This window comes from Piliocolobus tephrosceles, chromosome 12 (assembly GCF_002776525.5).
Source record: "Piliocolobus tephrosceles isolate RC106 chromosome 12, ASM277652v3, whole genome shotgun sequence".
NCBI lineage: Eukaryota > Metazoa > Chordata > Mammalia > Primates > Cercopithecidae > Piliocolobus > Piliocolobus tephrosceles.
Window position 1 is genome coordinate 94,854,142 of NC_045445.1, and position 20,891 is coordinate 94,875,032.

The 20,891-nt window shown below is 48.3% G+C and overlaps 1 protein-coding gene across 2 annotated transcripts in view; it reads right to left on the minus strand.

Annotated features, from left to right (window-relative positions):
• The window catches only part of GNL3L (G protein nucleolar 3 like), a 39,594-nt gene that overhangs the window by 8,627 nt on the left and 10,076 nt on the right, over window positions 1–20,891 (minus strand). For both annotated transcript variants that reach the window (XM_026451705.1, XM_026451706.1), the window contains exons 3-14: window positions 17,895–17,956; window positions 16,760–16,867; window positions 15,606–15,722; window positions 13,975–14,058; window positions 13,671–13,806; window positions 12,688–12,791; window positions 8,179–8,323; window positions 5,199–5,286; window positions 4,197–4,371; window positions 3,965–4,107; window positions 3,516–3,652; window positions 1,253–1,380 (exon numbers count right to left, since the gene is read on the minus strand). In XM_026451705.1, the coding sequence (XP_026307490.1) occupies window positions 1,253–1,380; window positions 3,516–3,652; window positions 3,965–4,107; window positions 4,197–4,371; window positions 5,199–5,286; window positions 8,179–8,323; window positions 12,688–12,791; window positions 13,671–13,806; window positions 13,975–14,058; window positions 15,606–15,722; window positions 16,760–16,867; window positions 17,895–17,956 (1,427 nt within the window). The remainder of the gene's footprint in view (window positions 1–1,252; window positions 1,381–3,515; window positions 3,653–3,964; window positions 4,108–4,196; window positions 4,372–5,198; window positions 5,287–8,178; window positions 8,324–12,687; window positions 12,792–13,670; window positions 13,807–13,974; window positions 14,059–15,605; window positions 15,723–16,759; window positions 16,868–17,894; window positions 17,957–20,891) is intronic.

Genomic DNA, 20,891 nt, shown 5'->3' on the forward strand with positions numbered 1-20,891 from the left:
GGTGGCGGGCACCTGTAGTCCCAGCTGCTCGGGAGGCTGAGGCAGGAGAATTGCTTGAACCCAGGAGGTGGAGGTTGCAGTGAGCTAAGAGCACGCCACTGCACTTCAGCCTAGGCGGCAGAGCGAGTTTCTGTCAAGACAGAAAGAAAAGAAAAGAAAAGAAAAGAAAAGAAAAGAAAAGAAAAGAAAAGAAAAGAAAAGAAAAGAAAAGAAAAGAAAAGAAAAGAAAAGAAAAGAAAAAGAAAGAAGGAAAGAAAGAAAGAAAAGAAAAGAAAGGAAGAAGGAAAGAAAGAAGGAAGGAAGGAAGGAGAAAAGGAAGAAAAGAAAGAAAGTAAGAAGGGAAGAAAGAAAGAAAGAAAGAAAGAAAGAAAGAAAGAAAGAAAGAAAGAAAGAAAGAAAGAAAGAAAGAAAGAAGAAAAGAGAAGAGAAGAGAAGAGAAGAGAAGAGAAGAGAAGAGAAGAGAAGAGAAAAGAAAAGAAAGAGAAAGAGAAAGAAAGAAAGAAACCAACCTTGGGACATATGTCCAAGTAAGTGAGGGCTGGAAGTTTAGTTTAGGGTTACAGGAATGGTAGGGATGAAAAGGATGAAAAGCTTGTCAAAAGATTTAGGAGGGAGAAGACATAGGTCTCGGTGACTGACAGAGTATAAGATCCCAGGCCAGGCGTGGTGGCTCATGCCTGCAATCCTAGCACTTTGGAAGGCCAAGGCAGGCAGATCACCCGAGGTCGGAGGTTCGAGACCAGCCTGGCCAACATAGCAAAACCCTGTCTCTACTAAAAATACAAAAATTAGCCGGGTGTCGTGGCGCATGCCTGTAATCCCAGCTAATTGGGAGGCTCAGGCAGGAGAATCACATGAACCTGGGAGGAGGAAGTTGCAATGAGCCGAGATCACGGCACTGCACTGCAGTCTGGGTGACAGAGTAAGACTCTGTCTCAAAAGAAAAAAAAAAATCCTGGTACTAGTTAGGGAGAAGAAAGAGTCATTTGCAAGTTGGACAACTGAGTGGCTAGATAGTGATACCTATTCTGTGGGCTAGAACCAGGGCTGGGAAAGGTGCCTTACAAAGCATACCTGCTTCCTGGACCTGTCATTGCTTGGTAAAGGATGCACTAGGCCAGGCATCCAGAAGCCCACTGGGAGCAAGTGAACCACCCACATCTCACCACACGAAAGGCAGGTAAAAGGGACTGACCACTTCCCAGAGCCCTGGGGAGAGAAGAGGATTGCCATGAACAAAGATGACAGGTACCTTATACACGGTGGTTTTATTTTCTATGGCATCTGCTATTTTCGTCATCGGAGAATGGAGCAACTTGATCTCCATTTCAAGTGGGTCCGTGTCACCCAACAGCTCATCAGATTCTCCAGCGGCCAAGCCTTTAACACAACCAACACCACTGTCAGGGCCCTGGCTCCCCTCTGTTGCCAGACCCCCTGGTCAGGCCTCGGTGAAAAGGATACACAGATGCTTCCCAGGGAAGTCAGGTGCAGGAACTTTTCACTCCTGCTGAGAGGCCACATGACTAAGAATTAAACGCATGGGTTTTGCAGTAGGACATTCACGCAATTGCTGGGAGCTGGACTCAGAGCTTCAGCTTCCTCATTTGGAAAATGGGAATTCCACAAGCCCTCTTCACACTGGGCTGCTGTGAGACACGGCACATGTCTGCAATGCTCTGGCCCAAGATGCTGCTCTGTAAATGGCAGGCACTGGGATTCCCTCCCCAGGACCAGACTTTCTCCTCCTCTCTCTGGTCCCTTGCCTGGAGCTGGCCTCTACTGCAACCCTCAGATGTGCCCACTGCCCTGTGCCCCACGACTCTTATGCCTGCTTGTATAATTTTGCCCCTATTCCCTACACTTAGCCTTCTAATCCCTACTCACCCTTCAAGATCCAGCACTAGGGCCACCTCCTTCAGAAAACGCTCACCACTAACCTGTTCCTCACCGTCTTCTCAATTTCTCAGACCTCAATCTTTCGCCAAAATGCATTCTCAGTGATGGAGCACCTCTTGCCCTCACATCCTGCCAGTGTCGAGCATCATCATAAGAACATAAGCTCAAACCCTTCTCAACTGCCCTACTTAACAGAGGAGGAAACTAAGGCCAGGTGCAGTGGCTCATGCCTGTAATCCCAGCACTTTGGGAGGCCAAGGCAGGTGGATTGCTTGAAGCCAGGAGTTCGAGACCAGCCTGGCCAACATGGCAAAACCCCATCTCTACTAAAAATTAAAAAATTAGCCAGGCATGGTGGTGCACACCTCCAGTCCCAGCTACTCAGGCGGCTGAGGCACAAGAATCACTTGACCCCAGGAGGCAGAGACTGCAGTAAGCCCAGATCATACCACTGCACTCCAGCCTGGGCAACAAAGCAAGACTCTGCCTCAAAAAAAAAAAGAAGAAACAAATTGAGACAGGGGGATGACTTGCCCAAAGCCACATGGGATATAAACTAGAAAGCAGGCAAGTCCTCTCAACCTCGTGTGTAATACAAGGACACTAAAAGATCCAGAGAAGGAAAACTACTGGACCTCAAGAGAAAAAAATAGAGTATCTAGAAGCCAGGCTAGCCAAGGCTTCCTCAACTACCCCATAATGTCTATAGACAAGCCCAGAGGGCACTGGATACCTTCCTTAGGCAGTGTAGAGAATGAAGCAGGGAGCCACAAGCCAGGGCTGCAGAGAGTAATATCTGAGGAGAGCAAACATTCTCAGGAGTTTCTAGAGTCACATCTCTGCTCCCCAGCAAATAAGCATCTTAATAAAAATTAATATTTACTGAGCATCTATTTACTAAATGCCAGGCACTGTTGTTCTAAATGTCTTTTACATATTAAATAAATCCTCATAACTACCTTATCGGGTGGACTTATTGTCCCCATTTTACAGATAACATCATTGAGACAAAGAAGCGAAGTAATTTGTTTAGCATCACACAGTAAAAAGGAAACAAAGCTCGGATTTGAATCCAGGCAGTCTATACTTTTAGACACCCAGCTTCTCTGAGCTGGAAGAGTCTTCAACAGGGCAGGAGAACCGGGTCAAACGCACCTCTGCTGACATCCTTTGGCAAATATCAGCTTTCTGTGACTTGGGTACCTTATTCACCAATGGGAGTAAGAAGGAAAATCTAGAAATGGACCTGAAATGGTTGTGAAAAAGCCTAAGGCAACATTAGAGAGTTTTTGAGAGAACGTCTCAGTCCATTCCAGGTCCCAAGAGACAGGAATGGAGCCTCACATTTCCAGAGCACCTCAATGGGTACCAGGTACCTTCTTTCGTATCTACCAAAAGCTCGCAACCACCCTCCCCCTAACCCCCACCCTCCCTGCCAGGGCCAGATTAGAATTCCCCACCTTGCAGGAAAAGAAATTAGGCCTCGAGCTGCTTAAGCAACTTGCCCAAAGCCCAAGTAGGGCCAAGGAAGCGGGAGGTCAAATGTGGGATTTGCTGTCAGGTCTGCGTGGCCCCACTAGTGCAAGACCAAGTGGACCCACCCTGCCCACACTTACATTCCATGGTGTCTTCATTGGCCTGCTCAGTATCCTCGATATCAAAGACCTCGGTCATTTCCTTAACAATCTCAGCACTGAGATGGGTAGGCAGAGTGTGAGTGGGTGGTGGTGGTATATAGAAGCTAATCTTCCCGCTGCATTGGGAAATAGGGGAGATTAGTGGTGCTGTCACTGAGAGAACCAATGACAATCCAAGAGACGATGAGTTTGCAGGCCAGAAACAGTAAGGGAACAAGAAAACCCAGACACTGGCTTCTGAACAAGGAGTTGAGTTGCTGGATAATCACTGGGCATAAAGTCTCGAGCAGGACATGACCTGGCACCTTGGCCATCCTCTGCCCCAAGACCCAGGAAGTCAAGCTGCCCCAACGGCAATAAGCACAGATGAGCCTTTGTGGAGCCAGGCTCCCAGTGGGCCTCACCCTTACCCCTAACCTCCTCCTCACCTCACCCAGTCAGCTAGGACAGCTTTGGCTGCCTGTTCCTGACTGTATAAGCCTCCCTTCTTCTTCTTCCCCAAACGGTGGGCCACTGCCGTAAGAAAGTGCTCAGTGGTCTGGAACCCAGAGACGCCATAATAGTTGGAAATCTGGTGACGGGAGGAAGGAGAGAAGTCATGAGGAAGAATGAAGGGCCCTTGGAGTAGGGCAGGGCATCGGCCAGGGCTCTGCTGCAGACCTCCTCCAGGTTGCAGCGCTGCAGGATGGTCTCCACTGGGGTCACAGGGTCTGCCAGCTTCTGCACGTGGACGCAGTTACGCAGGATGGTGCCCACCTCTGAGTTGGGCCCTGGGACAATGCCTGGAGCATCCAGCAGGCGGATGAACTTGTCCAGGTAGACCTCCTGCATGAATCTGGGGGCAGGGAAGAAGAAAGATTGGATGTGGCTGGCATCGTAGAGGCCCCAATCACGAAGGTGGGTCTGGGATGTGGGGGTGTAAAGGAGTGAGGGGAAGGTGTTATTAGAGATGAAGGTGGAGAGATATAGAGCTGGAGGAGGGGTGACTGGGGCTCTACAGACTTGAGGCTATTTCTTTTTTTTTTTTTTTGAGACGGAGTCTCGCTCTGTCGCCCAGGCTGGAGTGCAGTGGCCGGATCTCAGCTCACTGCAAGCTCCGCCTCCTGGGTTCACGCCATTCTCCTGCCTCAGCCTCCCGAGTAGCTGGGACTACAGGCGCCGCCACGTCGCCCGGCTAGTTTTTTGTATTTTTTTAGTAGAGACGGGGTTTCACCGTGTTAGCCAGGATGGTCTCGATCGCCTGACCTCGTGATCCGCCCGCCTCGGCCTCCCAAAATACTGGGATTACAGGCTTGAGCCACCGCGCCCGGCCGAGGCTATTTCTAATCTAGCATCTTCCACTGGGGACTGAGCTGCAGGACCCTTGGGCAAGCTTGACTCTCCAAGCCTCAGCTGCTTCATCCACTCAACAGAGCTCCCATTAGTAGCCCAATCTTGCGTGGTTATTCAGAAGCTTCAAGGCGCTAATCGGAACCACCCATCTGGGGACCTGCCTACACCTAGGGCGTGTCAGGAAAATGAGGGCTATGAGACTCCCATGCCTGGGGAAAGCATCGGGGGATGGTCCACGATAAGGAAAGGGACAGGGGCTGAAGGCATGGCAGTTGGGGGGAAATGGTAGGGTCAAGGAATTGTGGAGTGCGGGAGCAGGCAGGTGCTTACTTGGTAATTCCAGGAACAGCTCCCACGCTGCATGCGCGGCTGCGCTTCAGGCTATTGATCAGGCTGCTCTTCCCAACATTGGGAAGACCTACAAAGTAGCAGCAGATGGCTCAGGGCAGAAGAGGCCCTCAGGAACACTCAGGCCAGCCTGTGTGAGGGAGGCCCAGCCAGGGGCAGTAACCAGGCCATGGGGAAACCAAAAAATTGAGCCTGGCCTCCTCCCTTTCCACCCCAGGCCCTGACAAAGCCCCTACAGGGCCTTTCTACCTCTCCCCTCCATTTGTGAGCATGCTAGATAGGTATGTCCCTCTCTCTAGATGTGACACCAACCTCCCACCCACAATCAGCCAGGCAGAGGTCCTTAATGCAAGGTCTCAGTGGCACAATCCAACAGAAGGTGGATATCAAGAAATGTCTAAGAAACAGAGAACAACCCGTCTGGGTGTATCATTCCATGGATGGGGATGGAGGTCATCTCCAGATGCCAGTCTCTCTGTGCAGCTGTCTACCTGAGGTGTGTATTTTGCTGTTTGGGCATCTGTCAGCCATTCTCAGCCTGTGGATGTCTTTGTGTTTCCCCTCACTGGGCCTCATTCTCACCGTTCTCTTTCTGTATGTGCTCAATTTACATGTGTGTACTATTGTCTCAAGCATATACTTGTTTCAACCCGAGAGAGCTGATTGCCTAAAGAAAAAAAAAGTGTATGTCTAAGTATACCTCTCATGCATGAAGCCTCTGCACGCCTCTCTCCGGCCTCCCTCTCTCTAGGTCATTCTCATTCTAAATATCGCCGTGCATGGAAGTCTCTGTCTCTCTGCCTCTCTCTCTCTCTCTGTCTGTCTCTCTCTGTCTCTCTCTGTCTCTCTCTGTCTCTCTCTCCATCTGTCTCTCTCTCTCTCTCTCTCCGTCTCTGTCTCTCTCTGTCTCTCTCTGTGTCTCTCTGTCTGTCTCTCTGTCTCTGTCTCTCTCTCCATCTGTCTCTCTCTCTGTCTCTCTCCGTCTCTGTCTCTCTCTGTCTCTCTCTGTCTCTCTCTCTCTGTCTTTCTCTCTCTCTGTCTGTCTCTCTCCGTCTGTCTCTCTCTCTCTGTCTCTCTCTGTCTCTCTCTGTCTCTCTGTCTCTCTCTGTCTGTCTCTCTCCGTCTGTCTCTCTCTCTCTCTCTCTCTCTCTGGTCATTCCCATTCTCAGTATCACCACTTTTTCCTTTTCTTGTCTCTCCCACTCAGTCTCTTTCTCTATCTTATCTTTGTTTCTCTCTGTGCCTCTGTATCTAAGTACCTCTTTCTCTGCCAATTTGTCTGTCTCTCATTCTGGTCATTGTTCTTTTCTGATTCTCTCCACCCCATCAATTCTGCCTCTATTTGTAATTCCCTCCATGCCAACTCCTGTCAGCCTCTGTCCACGCTCCTTGTCTCTGTGGGCTGGTCACTTCGTGGGCGCCTCTCTGTATGTGTCTCACAGCGTCTCTTCTACTCTCTCCCTGTCTGCGCCTCCTTAACCTCCTCTCTGTATGTCTCTATTTCTCTCTGTACAGGTACACATACCTGCCTCATCGTGACATGTCTGTGTATTTGTGTCCCTCTGTGACTCTGGGTACGTGATTATGTTCAAGGGTCAAAGTATATGTGGGCACATGTGTGTCTTCTTTTCGTTGAGACAGAGTCTTGTTCTGTTGCCCAGGCTGGATCTCAACAGTGGCATGATCTCAACTCATTGTAACCTCCACCTCCCAGATTCAAGCTATTCTCCTGCCTCGGCCTTCCGAGTACCTGAGATTACAGATGCCCGCCACCACACCCAGCTAATTTTTGTGTTTTTAGTAGACATGGGGTTTTGCCATGTTGGCCATGCTGGTCTCAAAACTCCTGACCTCAAGTGATCTGTGCACCTCAGCCTCCCAAAGTGCTGGGGCTACAGGCATGAATGAGCTGCCACATCCAGCCCTCCTTGTGGTTCTATGTGCGTTGAGGGAGTAGCACTGGGGTGGGTGTGTGGGGGAAGGGCTTGGTCTGCATGCATTTTGACTCTGGTTCTGTCTCTCTAAATGTGCCTCCTCTGGATCTCTGGGTCTGTAGCGTGGGTCTGTGTATGTGTTTGTGGATCTGTATGTGTACTTAAGAGCTATGTGTATGTGTTCCTCTGTATCTACAGCCTTGTCCAGTCTGCTTCCATGTATCTCTCTCGCTGAATCTGTCTCTATCCCTGTAGTGTGTTTGTCTCTCTCATTCTTTCTTTAGGAATACGTCTGCCTCTCTACATACCTGGGTTATCTCTGCCCTTCCTATGCCTCCCTCAGCAGATCTTTGTATGCATATCTGTCTCTACGTCCCTTTTGGTGCTTCTGATTGTATCCCCCTCTTTGCATGCCTCCATTATGTAAATTTGTCTCCTCTTTCCATTCCCCACCAACCCTGCCATCTGGCTTCCCAGTGCGTTCTCTGTGTCTTCTTCTGTATCTATCCCGGTATGCATACCTATACCCTCTCAGTGTCTAGCTCTCTCTCCAATGTCTTTCTCACATGGCTTCACATTCTCTCTCTGGTGATATATCTCTGCCTCTCTCCATTTCCCTACTCCATTCCCATCATCCCTCCCTCAGGAACCTATGTTCCAGAAAGGCCTAGGTTTGATCCTCAGCTCTGCCTTGTCTTGCACAAGGCTGGGCTCCAAAAGTCCCTTTGTCCTTCTCTGGGCCTTACTCAGAATTCTCATCTGTAAAAGGTAGATGGTCACCCCACCCTCCCACAGCTCTGATAGGATGAGATGGTGCCAACTCCAAGCCTGGCACCCTGCATTTGCTCCATAGATCTAATACTCAATACACAGTGATGCCCACCCATCCAAGTTACAAGTCACGAAACCCTTCCTGAACCACTCCTCTCTTCCCCTAGAAGACGACGAAGCTCCCAGGATCCTTTCCCCCAGTGAAGTGTCCGCCCAAGAAAGAAGCCTGGGCCCCATGACCACCCAGCAGGTCTTACCCACAACACCCACACGAATGTGGGTGCGCACTTCACCAAGGCGGCAATAGTTCCCCAGAACCCTCATGAGGTTTTCAGCTCCAAAGCAGGCTTTGCTTTTCAGCAGTGACTCAGAGGCCTGATCTACTGGTACGCTGCAACGATTCTGGGAAAAGAAATGAATATTAAAGAGACATCAGACGGCAGATGAGGTCTGAGCCCAGATTTAACTTTCAGGGCCTCCCTATGATCACTGAGCTCCTCAGCCTGAAACAGAAGGCTTCTCACACAGATCTTGAACACGTGTCACTTCCCCATTCCCCTCGACTGTCTTTGTGTCTCCAGTCTTCTCCGCCCCTGCCTCTGCCTCGACACATGTCACTTGCCTCCCTTGGCAGTGGCCGGATGGCATCCTGGCTCTAGATAGGGCAGGTCTGAGCTCCAGGTCTACTTCTCACAGGCCTACGTCCAGCAAAGCCTGCTTCCTTCCTCCAGGCTTCAGTGCCCTGTGTGCACAACAGGGATGCCCACCCTCCCTGCCTGCGCAGGGATGAGAGGGAGCCTGGCCCACAGCCTACCCTCCCTCAATTCCTCACACAGGACAAGGCCATCCCAACCTTTACTCCCGATGCCACCTCTTTACTCCTGATGTCACCTCCTCTGCCCAGAATTCCCTCCCTCCTCTTCCCTTACTTTTTTTCTTTGAGACAGAGTCTTACTCTGTCACCCAGGCAGGAGTGTGGGGTGCAATCTTGGCTCACTGCAACGTCCACCTGCTGGGTTCAAACGATTCTCATGCCTCAACCTCCCAAGTAGCTAGGACTACAGGCATGCGCCACCACACCTGGCTAATTTTTGTATTTTTAGTAGAGACAGGGTTTCGCCATGTTGGTCAGGCTGGTCTCAAACTCCTGGCATCAAGCAGTCTGCCCACCTTGGCCTCCCAAAGTGCTGGCATTACAGGCATGAGGCACCGCGCCCAGCCACAGAATTGTTTCCAATATCACAAAATTGGAATTAGCCTATATATCCACCAATAAGAAATAGGTTAAAAAGCTATATCCTAAAAGTGGAATACAAATGAAATACAGCTGTTAGAAAAGGTGGCTTCTGGCCGGGTGCTGTGGCTCATGCCTGTAATACAGCACTTTGGGAGGCCAAGGCAGATGGATCACTTGAGGTCACAAGTTTAAGACCAGCCTGGCCAACATGGCAAAACCACGTCTCTAAAAATACAAAAATTAGCTGGGCATGGTGGCATGTGCCTGTAATCCCAGCTACTTGGGAGGCTGAGGCAGGAAAATCGCTTGAACCCAGGAGGCAGAGGTTGCAGTGACCCAATACTGCACCAGTGCACACCAGCCTGGGCGATAGAGTGAGACGTCACCTCAAAAAAGAAAAAAGAAAAAAAAAAAAGAAAGAAAAGAAAAGGCAGCTTCTATTTTTGCCATCAAAAAGGCCAAGAAGTTGGGCATGGTGGCTCACACCTGTAATCCCAGCACTTTGGGAAGCTGAAGCAGGTGGATCACTTGAGGTCAGGAGTTCAAGATCAGCCTGACCAACATGGTGAAACCCTGTCTCTACTAAAAATACAAAATTAGCCAGGCGTGGTGGCGCATGCCTATCATCCCAGCTACTCGGGAGGCTGAGGGAAGAGAATCGCTTGAACCTGGGAGGCAGAAGTTGCAGTGAGCCGAGATCGTGCCATCCCACTCCGGCCTGGGCAACAAGAGCGAAATCCATCTCAAAAAAAATTAAAGTGAAAATTTTAAAAAGGCCAAGAAAATGTAAATAAGGTATCATGTTTCTGAAAAGTTTAACAGTTTAATGCTATCAGATGTTGCCAAGGGTGCAGGAAAAGAGGCCCTCCCACGCATTCATCTACCCCACTGGTGGGAGCATAAATTGGTACAGCCATCATGGAGGGTGATTCCTCAGTGTCTAGGTAAAGGTAAAATGCAGAAAGGCTATGACCCAGCCACTCCCTTTCTCTACCTCACCTACAAACACACACTTGCCCATGTGCCGAGGAGACATGTGCAAATCTACCCCACTGGTGGGAGTACAAATTGGTACAGCTATCATGGAGGGCGATTCCTCAGTGTAGAGGTAAAGGTAAAATGCAGAAAGGCTATGACCCAGCCACTCCCTTTCTCTACCTCACCTACAAACACACACCTGCCCATGTGCCAAGGAGACACGTGCAAGGGTATTTGTGGAAGCCCAGGTTATAACGATTAAAAACTGCAAACTAATTGTATTCAGCATCCAAAAGGCACATGTCTATAGAAAGATGTCCAAGAGAAAAAAAAAACTAAGCCACAGAATGATATACATAATACTTCCAACCAGTATTCCCTCTTTATATATACACTTCTATGTATATCCAAAGCACAGAATAACATTTGGAAGAAGGCCGAGTGCAGTGGCTTAACGCCTGTAATCCCCACACTTTGGAAGGCTGAGATGGGAGGGTCACTTGAGGCCAGGAGTTTGAGACCAGAGTGGTCAACAAAGCAAGACCCCCATCTCTACAAAAATATAAAAGATAAAAATTAGCCTGGCATGGTGGCATGCACCTATAGTCCAAGGTACTCAGGAGGCTGAGGCAGGAGGATGTCTTGAGTCCAGGAGTTTGAGGCTTCAATGAGCTATCATCACACCACTGCACTGAGGCCTGGATGACCAATTGAGACCCTGTATCTAAAATAAAGTCTGAAAGAATACACACCAAACTGTCAATGGTAGTTACCTCTGGGCATGAATAGAGACTAGAATTAGGGAGACTGGTGAAAAGGTATTTAAGCTTTATCTGTAGTTAATTTTATTTTTTCTACTTTATTTTTTATAAGTTTAACATCCAATGCAAAATTGAAAAAAATGTCCCTTAGTATCCAATTTCTCTCCCAGAAGCAATCAGTTTCTGTATTAATATTTTACAATGAATACATATTTCTCTATTAATGATATAATTGGGAAGAACTGTGATTTGTTTCAAAGAGAAAAATGATTGGAGGTATATGTATTTTTTAAAGTTAACAAGTAGTTGGTTGTGCACAGTGGCTCACACCTATAATCCTAGCATGTTGGGAGGCCAAGGCTGGTGGATCACCTGAGATCTGGAGTTCGAGACCAGCCTGGCCAACATGGTGAAACCCCATCTCTACTAAAAAAAAAATACAAAACTTAGCCACAATCCTAGCTACTCTGGAGGCTGAGGCACAAGAATCACTTGAACCCAGGAAGCACAGATTGCAGTGAGCCGAGATAGCGCCACTGCACTCCAGCCTGGGTGACAAAGTGAGACTTTGTTTCAAAAAATAAAAAATAAAGTTAGACCGGGAGCAGTGGCTCACGCCTGTAAGCCCAGCACTTTGGGAGGCCAAGGCTGGTGGACCACCTGAGGTCAGGAGCTTGAGACCAGCCTGGCCAACATGGCAAAACCCCATCTCTACAAAAAATACAAAAATTAGCCGGGCATGGTGGCACGCGCCTGTAGTCCCAGCTACTCGGGAGGCTGAGGCAGGAGAATTGCTTGAACCTGGTGGAGGCAGCGGTTGCGAAGTGAGTCAAGATCACGCCATTGCACTCCAGCCTGGGTGACAGAGTGAGACTCTGTCTCAAATAAATAAATAAATAAATAAACAAGTAGTTAACTGTATTTTACAAATTCCCCATAGACATTATGCTTTATCCTTACAACTGAAAAAAAAGAAATGTTTTCTGAAGAGTGATAATATAGGAAGAAGTGAAGTGAAACTAATATTAAGAAGTCACCAGCCAGGCATGGTGGCTCATGCCTGTAATCCCAGCGCATTGGGAGGCCGAGGGAGGTGGATCACCTGAAGTCAGGAGTTCAAGACAAGCCTGGTCAACATGGCGAAACCCCATCTCTACTAAAAATACAAAAATTAGCAAGGCATGGTGACGTGCACTTATAATCCCAGCTACTTGCCGGGCACGGTGGCTCAAGCCTGTAATCCCAGCACTGTGGGAGGCTGAGACGGGCAGATCACGAGGTCAGACGATCAAGACCATCCTGGCTAACAAGGTGAAACCCCGTCTCTACTAAAAAATACAAAAAACTAGCCAGGCGAGGTGGCGGGCGCCTGTAGTCCCAGTCTCGGGAGGCTGAGGCAGGAGAATGGCGTAAACCCGGGAGGCGGAGCTTGCAGTGAGCTGAGATCCGGCCACTGCACTCCAGCCTGGGCGACAGAGCGAGAATCCGTCTCAAAAAAAAAAAAAATCCCAGCTACTTGGGAGGCTGAGGCAGGAGAATCATTTGAACCCAGGAGGTGGAGGTTGCAGTGAGCCGAGATTGCGCCATCGCACTCCAACCTGGGCAACAAGAGTGAAACTCTGTCTCAAAAAAAAAAAAAAACCAAAGTCTCTCGGTGGAGCAAAAAGCTCAAAGTTGAAGGCCCAGTTCTAATACTAAAGGGCTGGAGGTTCCAGTCCAAGTCACGACTCCCCCAACTCTGGCCCCAAACTACCCTGAAAGAGGCTAGATGACCCTAGCCCCAGGCTTACCAGGTTTTTGATCTGATGCTGGGTACTGGCCTTGAAAGCCACGGTTGGCAACTCATTCCGAAGGTAATCCAGCCATTTCTCCACAACCTCCTTGGGGACCAGGTCTGGGGTAAATATAGGAACAGATGGGGCTGGTAAGCAGAACAATACCTCCATGGTTCCCTCCAAAGACACCTCCACCCATACCCAAAGCTAGGCCCACCTACCATCAACAGGTCTCTCGACTGGCCCTGTCATTCCCATCCAGTCCAGAGGTTGGAGTTAGAAAGAACAGTCTGGTCTATGGGTTGCGTTAACCCTCCCTGAGGGAGCCTCTGTTCCCTCAGGGAATGGACAAACTAGCTGTCTGGTTCCAAACGTTCTCTTTCCAAAACAGCGCCAGGAGCATCAGAGGCCTCCCAAATATTGTTTCCTATACCCTCTCTGGATCATTCTGGGTTGGGCCAAATGTCAAAGATAACCCTAACAAGAATGGCTATCATGTGTGAAGTACTGACCACCATGTACCAAGCATTTTATCATTACTTCTTACAACGAATCTATGAGGTTGGGATACTCATGGCCCATTTTACAGCTAGAGAAACGGGAGCTCTTGGAGGTGGCATGACTTATTCAGTGTCTCAGAGAAAAGAATCAGGACAGGTGAGGGGCCGAGCCCCAGACCTGAGTGACTCCTGAGCCCATGTGCTCCTCTGACCGTCTGAGTTCCAGTTTGAGGGAGGAGGAACTCTCCAAGGTTGTCCAATCACAGAGAAGGCTCGAAATGGCAAGAACAGGAGACTGAAAGGCAGACAGGCTTGGACTCCACACCTAACTTGTACTATACTCTGTGATACAGGCTTTGAAAATCAGAACAAAAATTTCTACTTTAAATGACTATTATGAGTATCGCTGAGTTGCTGGGTTCAGTGTCTGGTCCAAGCTAGATGTTAAAGATGGCCTGCCCACCTTCCCTGTCACACCCAATCCTGCCTAACACCCACCAATCTTGTTCAAGACTAGGACCAGCTTCTTGTTGCCTTGTGCTCGCAGGACAGCCTCCTCCATTTGGAAGCAGCGGCAGCCTAATGGGTCTCTGGCATCCAGGACTTCCAGAATCACATCAGAGTATTCCACCACCTGCAGGGCAGAGGACCAGGGGATAAGGGCAGGGAAAGGATAGGGTAGCAGTGACGCAGTCCCGTGAAACAAAAGTCTCCATCTCAGTCAGGAAAAAACAGAAATGGAGAGGAAATGAGGCTGGACTGGAACCCTCCCCCGAAAGCCTGAAGAAATGGAACCCTGTACCTTACGAAACTCCTTGTAATAAGCCTTCCTTGTGGCCTCGTCATCCAGCTGAGGAAACATATTTAATTCCTGCAAAACTTCCTCCTAAAGGAGAAAAAAAAGAGAAGGGTCCAGGGGAGGAGGGGGAGAGAGAGAGAAAGGGAAGCAGGGCTTTGGAAACTATAGGAGGCTTAAAAAATCATGTGAGTCCTGGCCATCAGAGAAATGCAAATCAAAACCGCAATGAGATACCATCTCACATCAGTTAGAATGGCAATCATTAAAAAGTCAGGAAACAACAGGTGCTGGAGAGGATGTGGAGAAACAGGAACACTTTTACACTGTTGGTGGGACTGTAAACTAGTTCAACCATTGTGGAAGACAGTGTGGCGATTCCTCAAGGATCTAGAACTAGAAATACCATTTGACCCAGCCATCCCATTACTGGGGATATAGCCAAAGGATTATAAATAATGTTACTATAAAGACACAGGCACACCTATGTTTACTGCAGCACTATTCGCAATAGCAAAGACTTGGAACCAACCCAAATGTCCATCAATGATAGACTGGATTAAGAAAATGTGGCACATATACACCATGGAATACTATGCAGCCATAAAAAAGGGTGAGTTCATGTCCTTTGTAGGGACATGGATGAAGCTGGAAACTATCATTCTCAGCAAACTATCGCAAGGACAGAAAACCAAACACCGCATGTTCTCACTCATAGGTGGGAATTGAACAATGAGAACACTTGGACACAGGAAGGGGAACATCACACACCGGGGCCTGTCGTGGGGTGGGTGGAGGGGGAGGGATAGCATCAGGAGATATACCTGAATGACGAGTTAATGGGTACAGCACACTAACACGGCACATGGATACATATGTAACAAACCTGCACGTTGTGCACATGTACCCTAGAACTTAAAGTAAAATAATAATTAAAAAAAAAATCATGGGAGTCTCAGGCCACCAAAAAGTAGCTTTGACCAACCAATAAAGCTGGGAACTGGAAGAAAAATGGACAGAACCCCATGGTTCATGTGTGTGACTATGTGCATGCCTGTGCTTGAGCACCAGGTGGAGACCTGAGTGTGCACATGGGTGTGAAAGGGAGAGATGAAAGAGGGAGGTGTGAAAAAAACAATCTATGAGGGACATAGGATGGGGGAGGCATACACACTGCATGTCAGAAAAGGGAGTATGAGCTGGCAAGCGTGTATTCTGTGTGTGAGACAAGAACATCTGCCAAAAAGGCAGCAAGAAGCCCCAGAAGGAAACAACATTCCCTCACATATGCTCCTCTCTGTCTCTCAATCCTCTCCTCATACTCTCGCTCCCTCTGCCCCAACCCCATCCCCTGGTCACATGTAACTCTCCCAGCCCCCGATCCCACCACTAGCCCCAGTCTTTAGACTCAACCTTGGGAGAGAGGAGCTCTCCAGGGGTGTCCAGTCACGGGTAAGGCTCAAAATGGCCCTTTATCTCCCTCTATCCCTCCCTTCCTCCCTTTGACCCTCCCCACGGTTTTCCATCGTCTCTACACTGATTCCCTTGTTCCCCTCCAACAACTTCTTCCCTTTCACAGAAAAACGGCGAAAGATGCTTTGAGCAAACCTACCCAGGGGCAAGGACTGCACTCTTACCTTACGCTCAAACTCCTCCTGGCGTCTTAGGACATCCTGACAGTAGCTCTCGATGGTCCTGCGTTTTTGTCTTTCATGTTCCCGGGCAGCTTGCTGCTTCTCCCTCATCTCCTCAACCTAACAAGTGAAAACACACTGGGACTGGAGCTGACTGGGTCTGCAGCCTAAGGGACGGATGGGTGACAGACAGAGGAAATGGCACGACATGGCAGAGGTGGGAGGAGCAGGGTCCAGGGAGAGGGAAGATATGACAGCAGGAGATGAGGGTTTGAGAAGAAGAAAAAGAGAGATGAAGGGAAGAGTGGCAGAGAAAAATAAAAAGAGAGTATAAAAAGCAGAGAGAGACTGTATCCTAGGCAGGTGGAACCACTTAAGACCAGAGATGGAAAGAAGTCAAGGTCTTGGGACGCTTCATCATTTAAAGATAAGGAAGAAGGCCGGGCAGGGTGGCTCACACCTGTAATCTCAGCACTTTGGGAGGCCGAGGCAGGTGGATCACCTGAAGTCAGGAGTTCAAGACCAGCCTGACCAACATGGTGAAACCCCATCTCTACTAAAAATACAAAATTAGCCGGGCGTGGTGGTGTACACCAGTAATCCCAGCTACTCAGGAGGCTGAGGCAGGAGAATCGCTTGAACCCGGGTGGTAGAGGTTGCAGTGAGCTGAGATCACACCATTGCACTCCAGCCGGGGCAACAAAGTGAAACTCTGTCTCAAAAAAAAAAAAATAAGAAAGAGGAAAAAGTGGCAAAAGAGACTGTCAGTGGCTAGTCAAAGAAGAAGAAAGACATCCAGGAGAGTGAGATGACAAGAAAGTCCACGTGCTTCAGAGAAAGCATGGCCTCAAATGCTGAGCATTCTGATAAGATGAGGGAAGAACAATATCCATGAATGTGATGTCAGGGAAGGCGCTGATGAGGCCAGCAGGGGTAGTGTCAGCAGAGCAGTGGAAACATAAGCCGGACAGCAATGGACTGGGTGGTGAGCAAATGGAGACATAAATCCAGTATCATGGTAACCTCCCGCTCTCCCAGCTTCCACAAATAGCCTCAGCAACCCTAACAACTCTTGCCTTTGCCGTTCCATTCAACACTTCTGCAGACCCGGCATTCAAGGCAGGCCCTCTCTCTCCCCACCAAGGCAAAAAGCTTACCCTCTTCTTCTTTAATTCAGTCTCTTGATTGGCATGATCATTGGGGTGAACAAAATGAGGTACAGAGGGCACTTTGGAGGTTGCTTTCTTCCCATTTTGCTTTGCAGTCTGGCCACCACATAAGAGAAAAAAAAACAGAGGTAATGAACCCATGGAAATCACCTCAAAAAGGCAGCAAGAAGCCCTAGAAGGAAGACAATATCCCCTCATAAATGCCCCTTCTATCTCTCAATCCTCTCATCCTCCCACTCCCAAGGTGAGCAGCAGGAGTTAAAGCTTCTCAGAGAAGTGTAGTTGTGGGGACAAAGAAAGGAGAGGTAGGCAAAAAGGGCTCCATCCCCAAAGATCTGCCCGTCTGGCTGGTAGAGCTCCTCTCTCCCACAGCCAGGCAGGGACTGACAAGAGACCTCTCAGAGGGGAAGGGCAGCTGGGAAGGTTTCCCAAGGCCCAGGGAAAACCTTTCCAGACAAGTGACTCTCAAAAGAGTGGTCCTCAGACCAGCAGTAGCAGCAGCACCTGGGAGCTTGCTAGAAATACAAATCATCGGATGCCATGCCAGACCTACTGAATCAGAAACTCTGAGGTGGGGCCCAGCAATCGATGTTTTCCCCCATCCTCCAGGTGATTCTAGAGGACTGGTTAAAGTTTGAGAGCTTCATCCACGCTAAACTGTGAGAACCCAAGCATTCTCTGGCCTATACCTTCTTCTCATTGCTCTTTCCCAAGCCTTACTTACCCACACCTTTCCCAGCAGGACCAGGAGATCCAGGAACCAAAGATGATGTTTTGGCCTCCCTCTTCTCCATAAGAAACAGGGACTTGAGAATCAGACAGTCTCAAATCCCAGTTGTGTTACCTTGAACCTAGGAACTTTCTCACTGACAGTTTTCTCAACTAAAACATGGGGATAATGATAATCCCTACCAAGGTAAATCAAGCACAAAGCTGCATATGGCTTGGGAAAAATGCTGCTGATTCTCTGCTGCGGCCACCTAGAGAGGGAGGGAAAGCCAGATCCACTGACTCCAATGTGGCACTCTGTCCAGAGTCACCCAATATGTACTGGGTTTAGTGGGCCTCTCCTGGGACAAGCAACCTGCTCTTGACCTTCCCATCAACAACAGGCATGCCTTACCTGAGGGCAGGGCCAACTTATCTTCCTGTGGCCCTTGGTACCTTCACCTGGCTTTTTATTTTCTACAAAAGAAAAAAAAGAGAGAAAGAAAAGAGCCGTCATCTACCTACTCGGTATTTGTTGACATCTGAATCAAGGCCAGGCCACACTGGGAACCTAGCTAGGAAGCCTCAGATACCATGTCTGTCTAGATTCAGCACAAGACAAGAGATGCGGATGGCAGCAACAGTATCGGAGGAAGTACTGGATATAATGTTTGCAACATTATTTCATTGCAAACTCAAATAATTCTGAGAGGAATTCTGTACAGAGAGTAACCTGAATGTGTGCTTGTGACTCCTCTTTCCCTCAGAACTTCCTACTGGGGGCAACTCAACAATTTAAGTGCCAGGCTGAGGTGAGGGAGTTGGCACCATGAGAAGGTAATCAATCTAAGGAGTCCCAGCCCACTAAGCCTGGGCAGATGCCCTCAGTATGTGGGGAAACAACTGTCCCTTCCTACTGACCCTGCTCAGGCCATTGCCTCCAAAGGGACTTGACCTACTCAGCCAAAATGCTGCCGCCTCCCTCAGATACAAAAAGGAGAGATCCACCACTTCTCCAATCGTGACTTAGCAAAGCCCAGGAACTTATGAGGCCTCTCCCCTTCTTCAATCAGAAGTCCCATCTCTCATCCCGTTCACGGTTGGCCTATTGGAAAGAATGGCTCCCTTTAATTCTTACCACCTTCATGGGGCTCAAGGAATTCCTAGAGAGACAGGAGTTTCTGGAAGGTCAGGATATATACAAACAAATATATTATATGAACAGCTCAAGAATACCACACAGAGAACAGGCTCCACAATCACATCAGTTGACTCCCACTGCAGAGTTAATGTAGGAAACAGAACTTAAATTCTACTGCAAATTCTTTTTTTTTTTTTTTTTTTTTTGAGACTGACCCTTGCTCTATTGCCCAGGATGGAGTGCAGTGGTGTGATCTGGGCTCACTGCAACCTCTGTCTCCCAGGTTCAAGCAACTCTCCTGCCTCAGCCTCCCAAATTCATATACAAAAATACGAATTTTTATATTTTTAGTAGAGACGGGGTTTCGCCATGTTAGCCAGGCTAGTCTTGAGCTACTGCAAATTCTTAAGGAGAATCAAGAAGATACTTCAAAGGAACTGTGTGAGAAAAAAAGATTTCCCAAAACTTGACACTGAATAAAAATTCAAAAGCCGGGTGCAGTGGCACATACCTGTAGTCCCAGCTACATGGGAGGTTAAGGTAGGAGGATCCCTTGAGCCCAGGAGTTCTAATCCAGCCTGGGCAACATAGCTAAACCCCATTTCTCAAAAAAAAATACACAAACACAGACTGCTCTAACAGTCAAAACTGAAGCTGGGCACAGTGGCACCTGCCTGTTGCTAGCTGGGAGGCTGAGGCAAGAGGATCACTTGACCCTAGGAGTTCGAGAACAGCCTAGGCAACATAGTGAGACTCTGTCTCTTAAAAAAATTCAATAGAAATAGTGAAAAACAAAAAAGACATCACTAACAATCAAATTAATAAGCTAGAAGACCAAAGGAGGGAGCTTACTTAGAGCAAAAATTCAAAGAAATGGAAATGATGAGCAAAAACATAAAAGAAAAAATGGACAATAGAGCCAAGAAAGCTAAAATCTAAACAAGAGGAGTTCCTGAAAGAGAAAAGGGTACAAATGGAGAAGCAATAATTTTCTGAAATAACAGACGAAAGTTCCTTAAGTTGAACATAGGCTTGAGGTTTCAGATTGGAAAGAAACAGGCAGCAACAAGATTAACAACCAAGGCTGGGCGCCATGGCTCACCCTGTCATCCCAGCATTTTGGGAGGCTGAGGTGGGAGGATCGCTTGACACCAGGAGTTTGAGACTAATCCAGGCAACATAGTGAGACCTCGTCTATACAAAAAAAACTTTTTAATTAGCCCAGTGTGGTGGCGCGCGCCTGTAGTCCTAGCTCTCAGGAAGCTGAGGCAGGAGGACTGGTTGATCCCAGGAGTTCAAAGTTACAGTGAGCTACGATGGCACCCCTGCACTCCAGCCTGGACAACAGAGACCCTGCCTCAAAAAAAAAAAGAAAAGAAAAACAGAAAAAAAAAAAAAGATTAACAACCAAAAAGACATACCCTGGACATATCCTGATGAAATTTCTGAACTCCAAAGATAAAGAGATAAAATTCTAACCAACAGATCATTCTTATTACGTGAAGGTAACAAAAAGACATTTTCAGGTGAGCAAAGATTACCACCTGTCTTTTTTCTTTTCTTTTCTTTTTTTTGAGACAGAGTCTCGCTCTGTCACCCAGGCTGGAGTGCAGTGGTGCCATCTCAGCTCACTACAACCTCCACCTCCTGGGTTCAAGGAAATCTCCTGCCTCAGCCTCCGGAGTAGCTGGGATTACAGGCGTGCACCACTGTGCCTGGCTAATTTTTGTACTTTTACAAAAGACGGCGTTTTGCCATGTTGGCCAGGCTGGTCTCAAACTCCTGGCCTCAAGTCATTGGCTCGCCTCAGCCTCCCGAAGTGCTCGGATTACAGGCATGAGCCACCACGCCTGGCCCTGTGTTTCCTTTTGGATAAAACTACTGGCAAAATAAAAATTAAATCAGAATAAAGATCCCAAGCAAAAGGAAACAAATAGTGGTGGGCAGGAAATCTAGTAAAACTTATCACTGAGGCCAGGAGTGATGGCTCACACCTACAATCCCTGCACTTTGGGAGGCCAAGGCGGGTAGATCACTTGAGGTCAGAAGTTCAAGACCAGTCTGGCCAACATGGTGAAACCCATCTCTACTAAAAAATAGCCAGGCGTGATGGCACACACCTGTAATCCCAGCTACTCAGGAGACTGAGGCAGGAGAATCTCTTGAACCCGGGAGGTGGAGGCTGCAATGAGCCGAGATGGTGTCACTGCACTCCAGTCTGGGCAGCACAGTGAGACTCCATCTCAAAAAAAAAAAAAAAAAAAAAAGAAA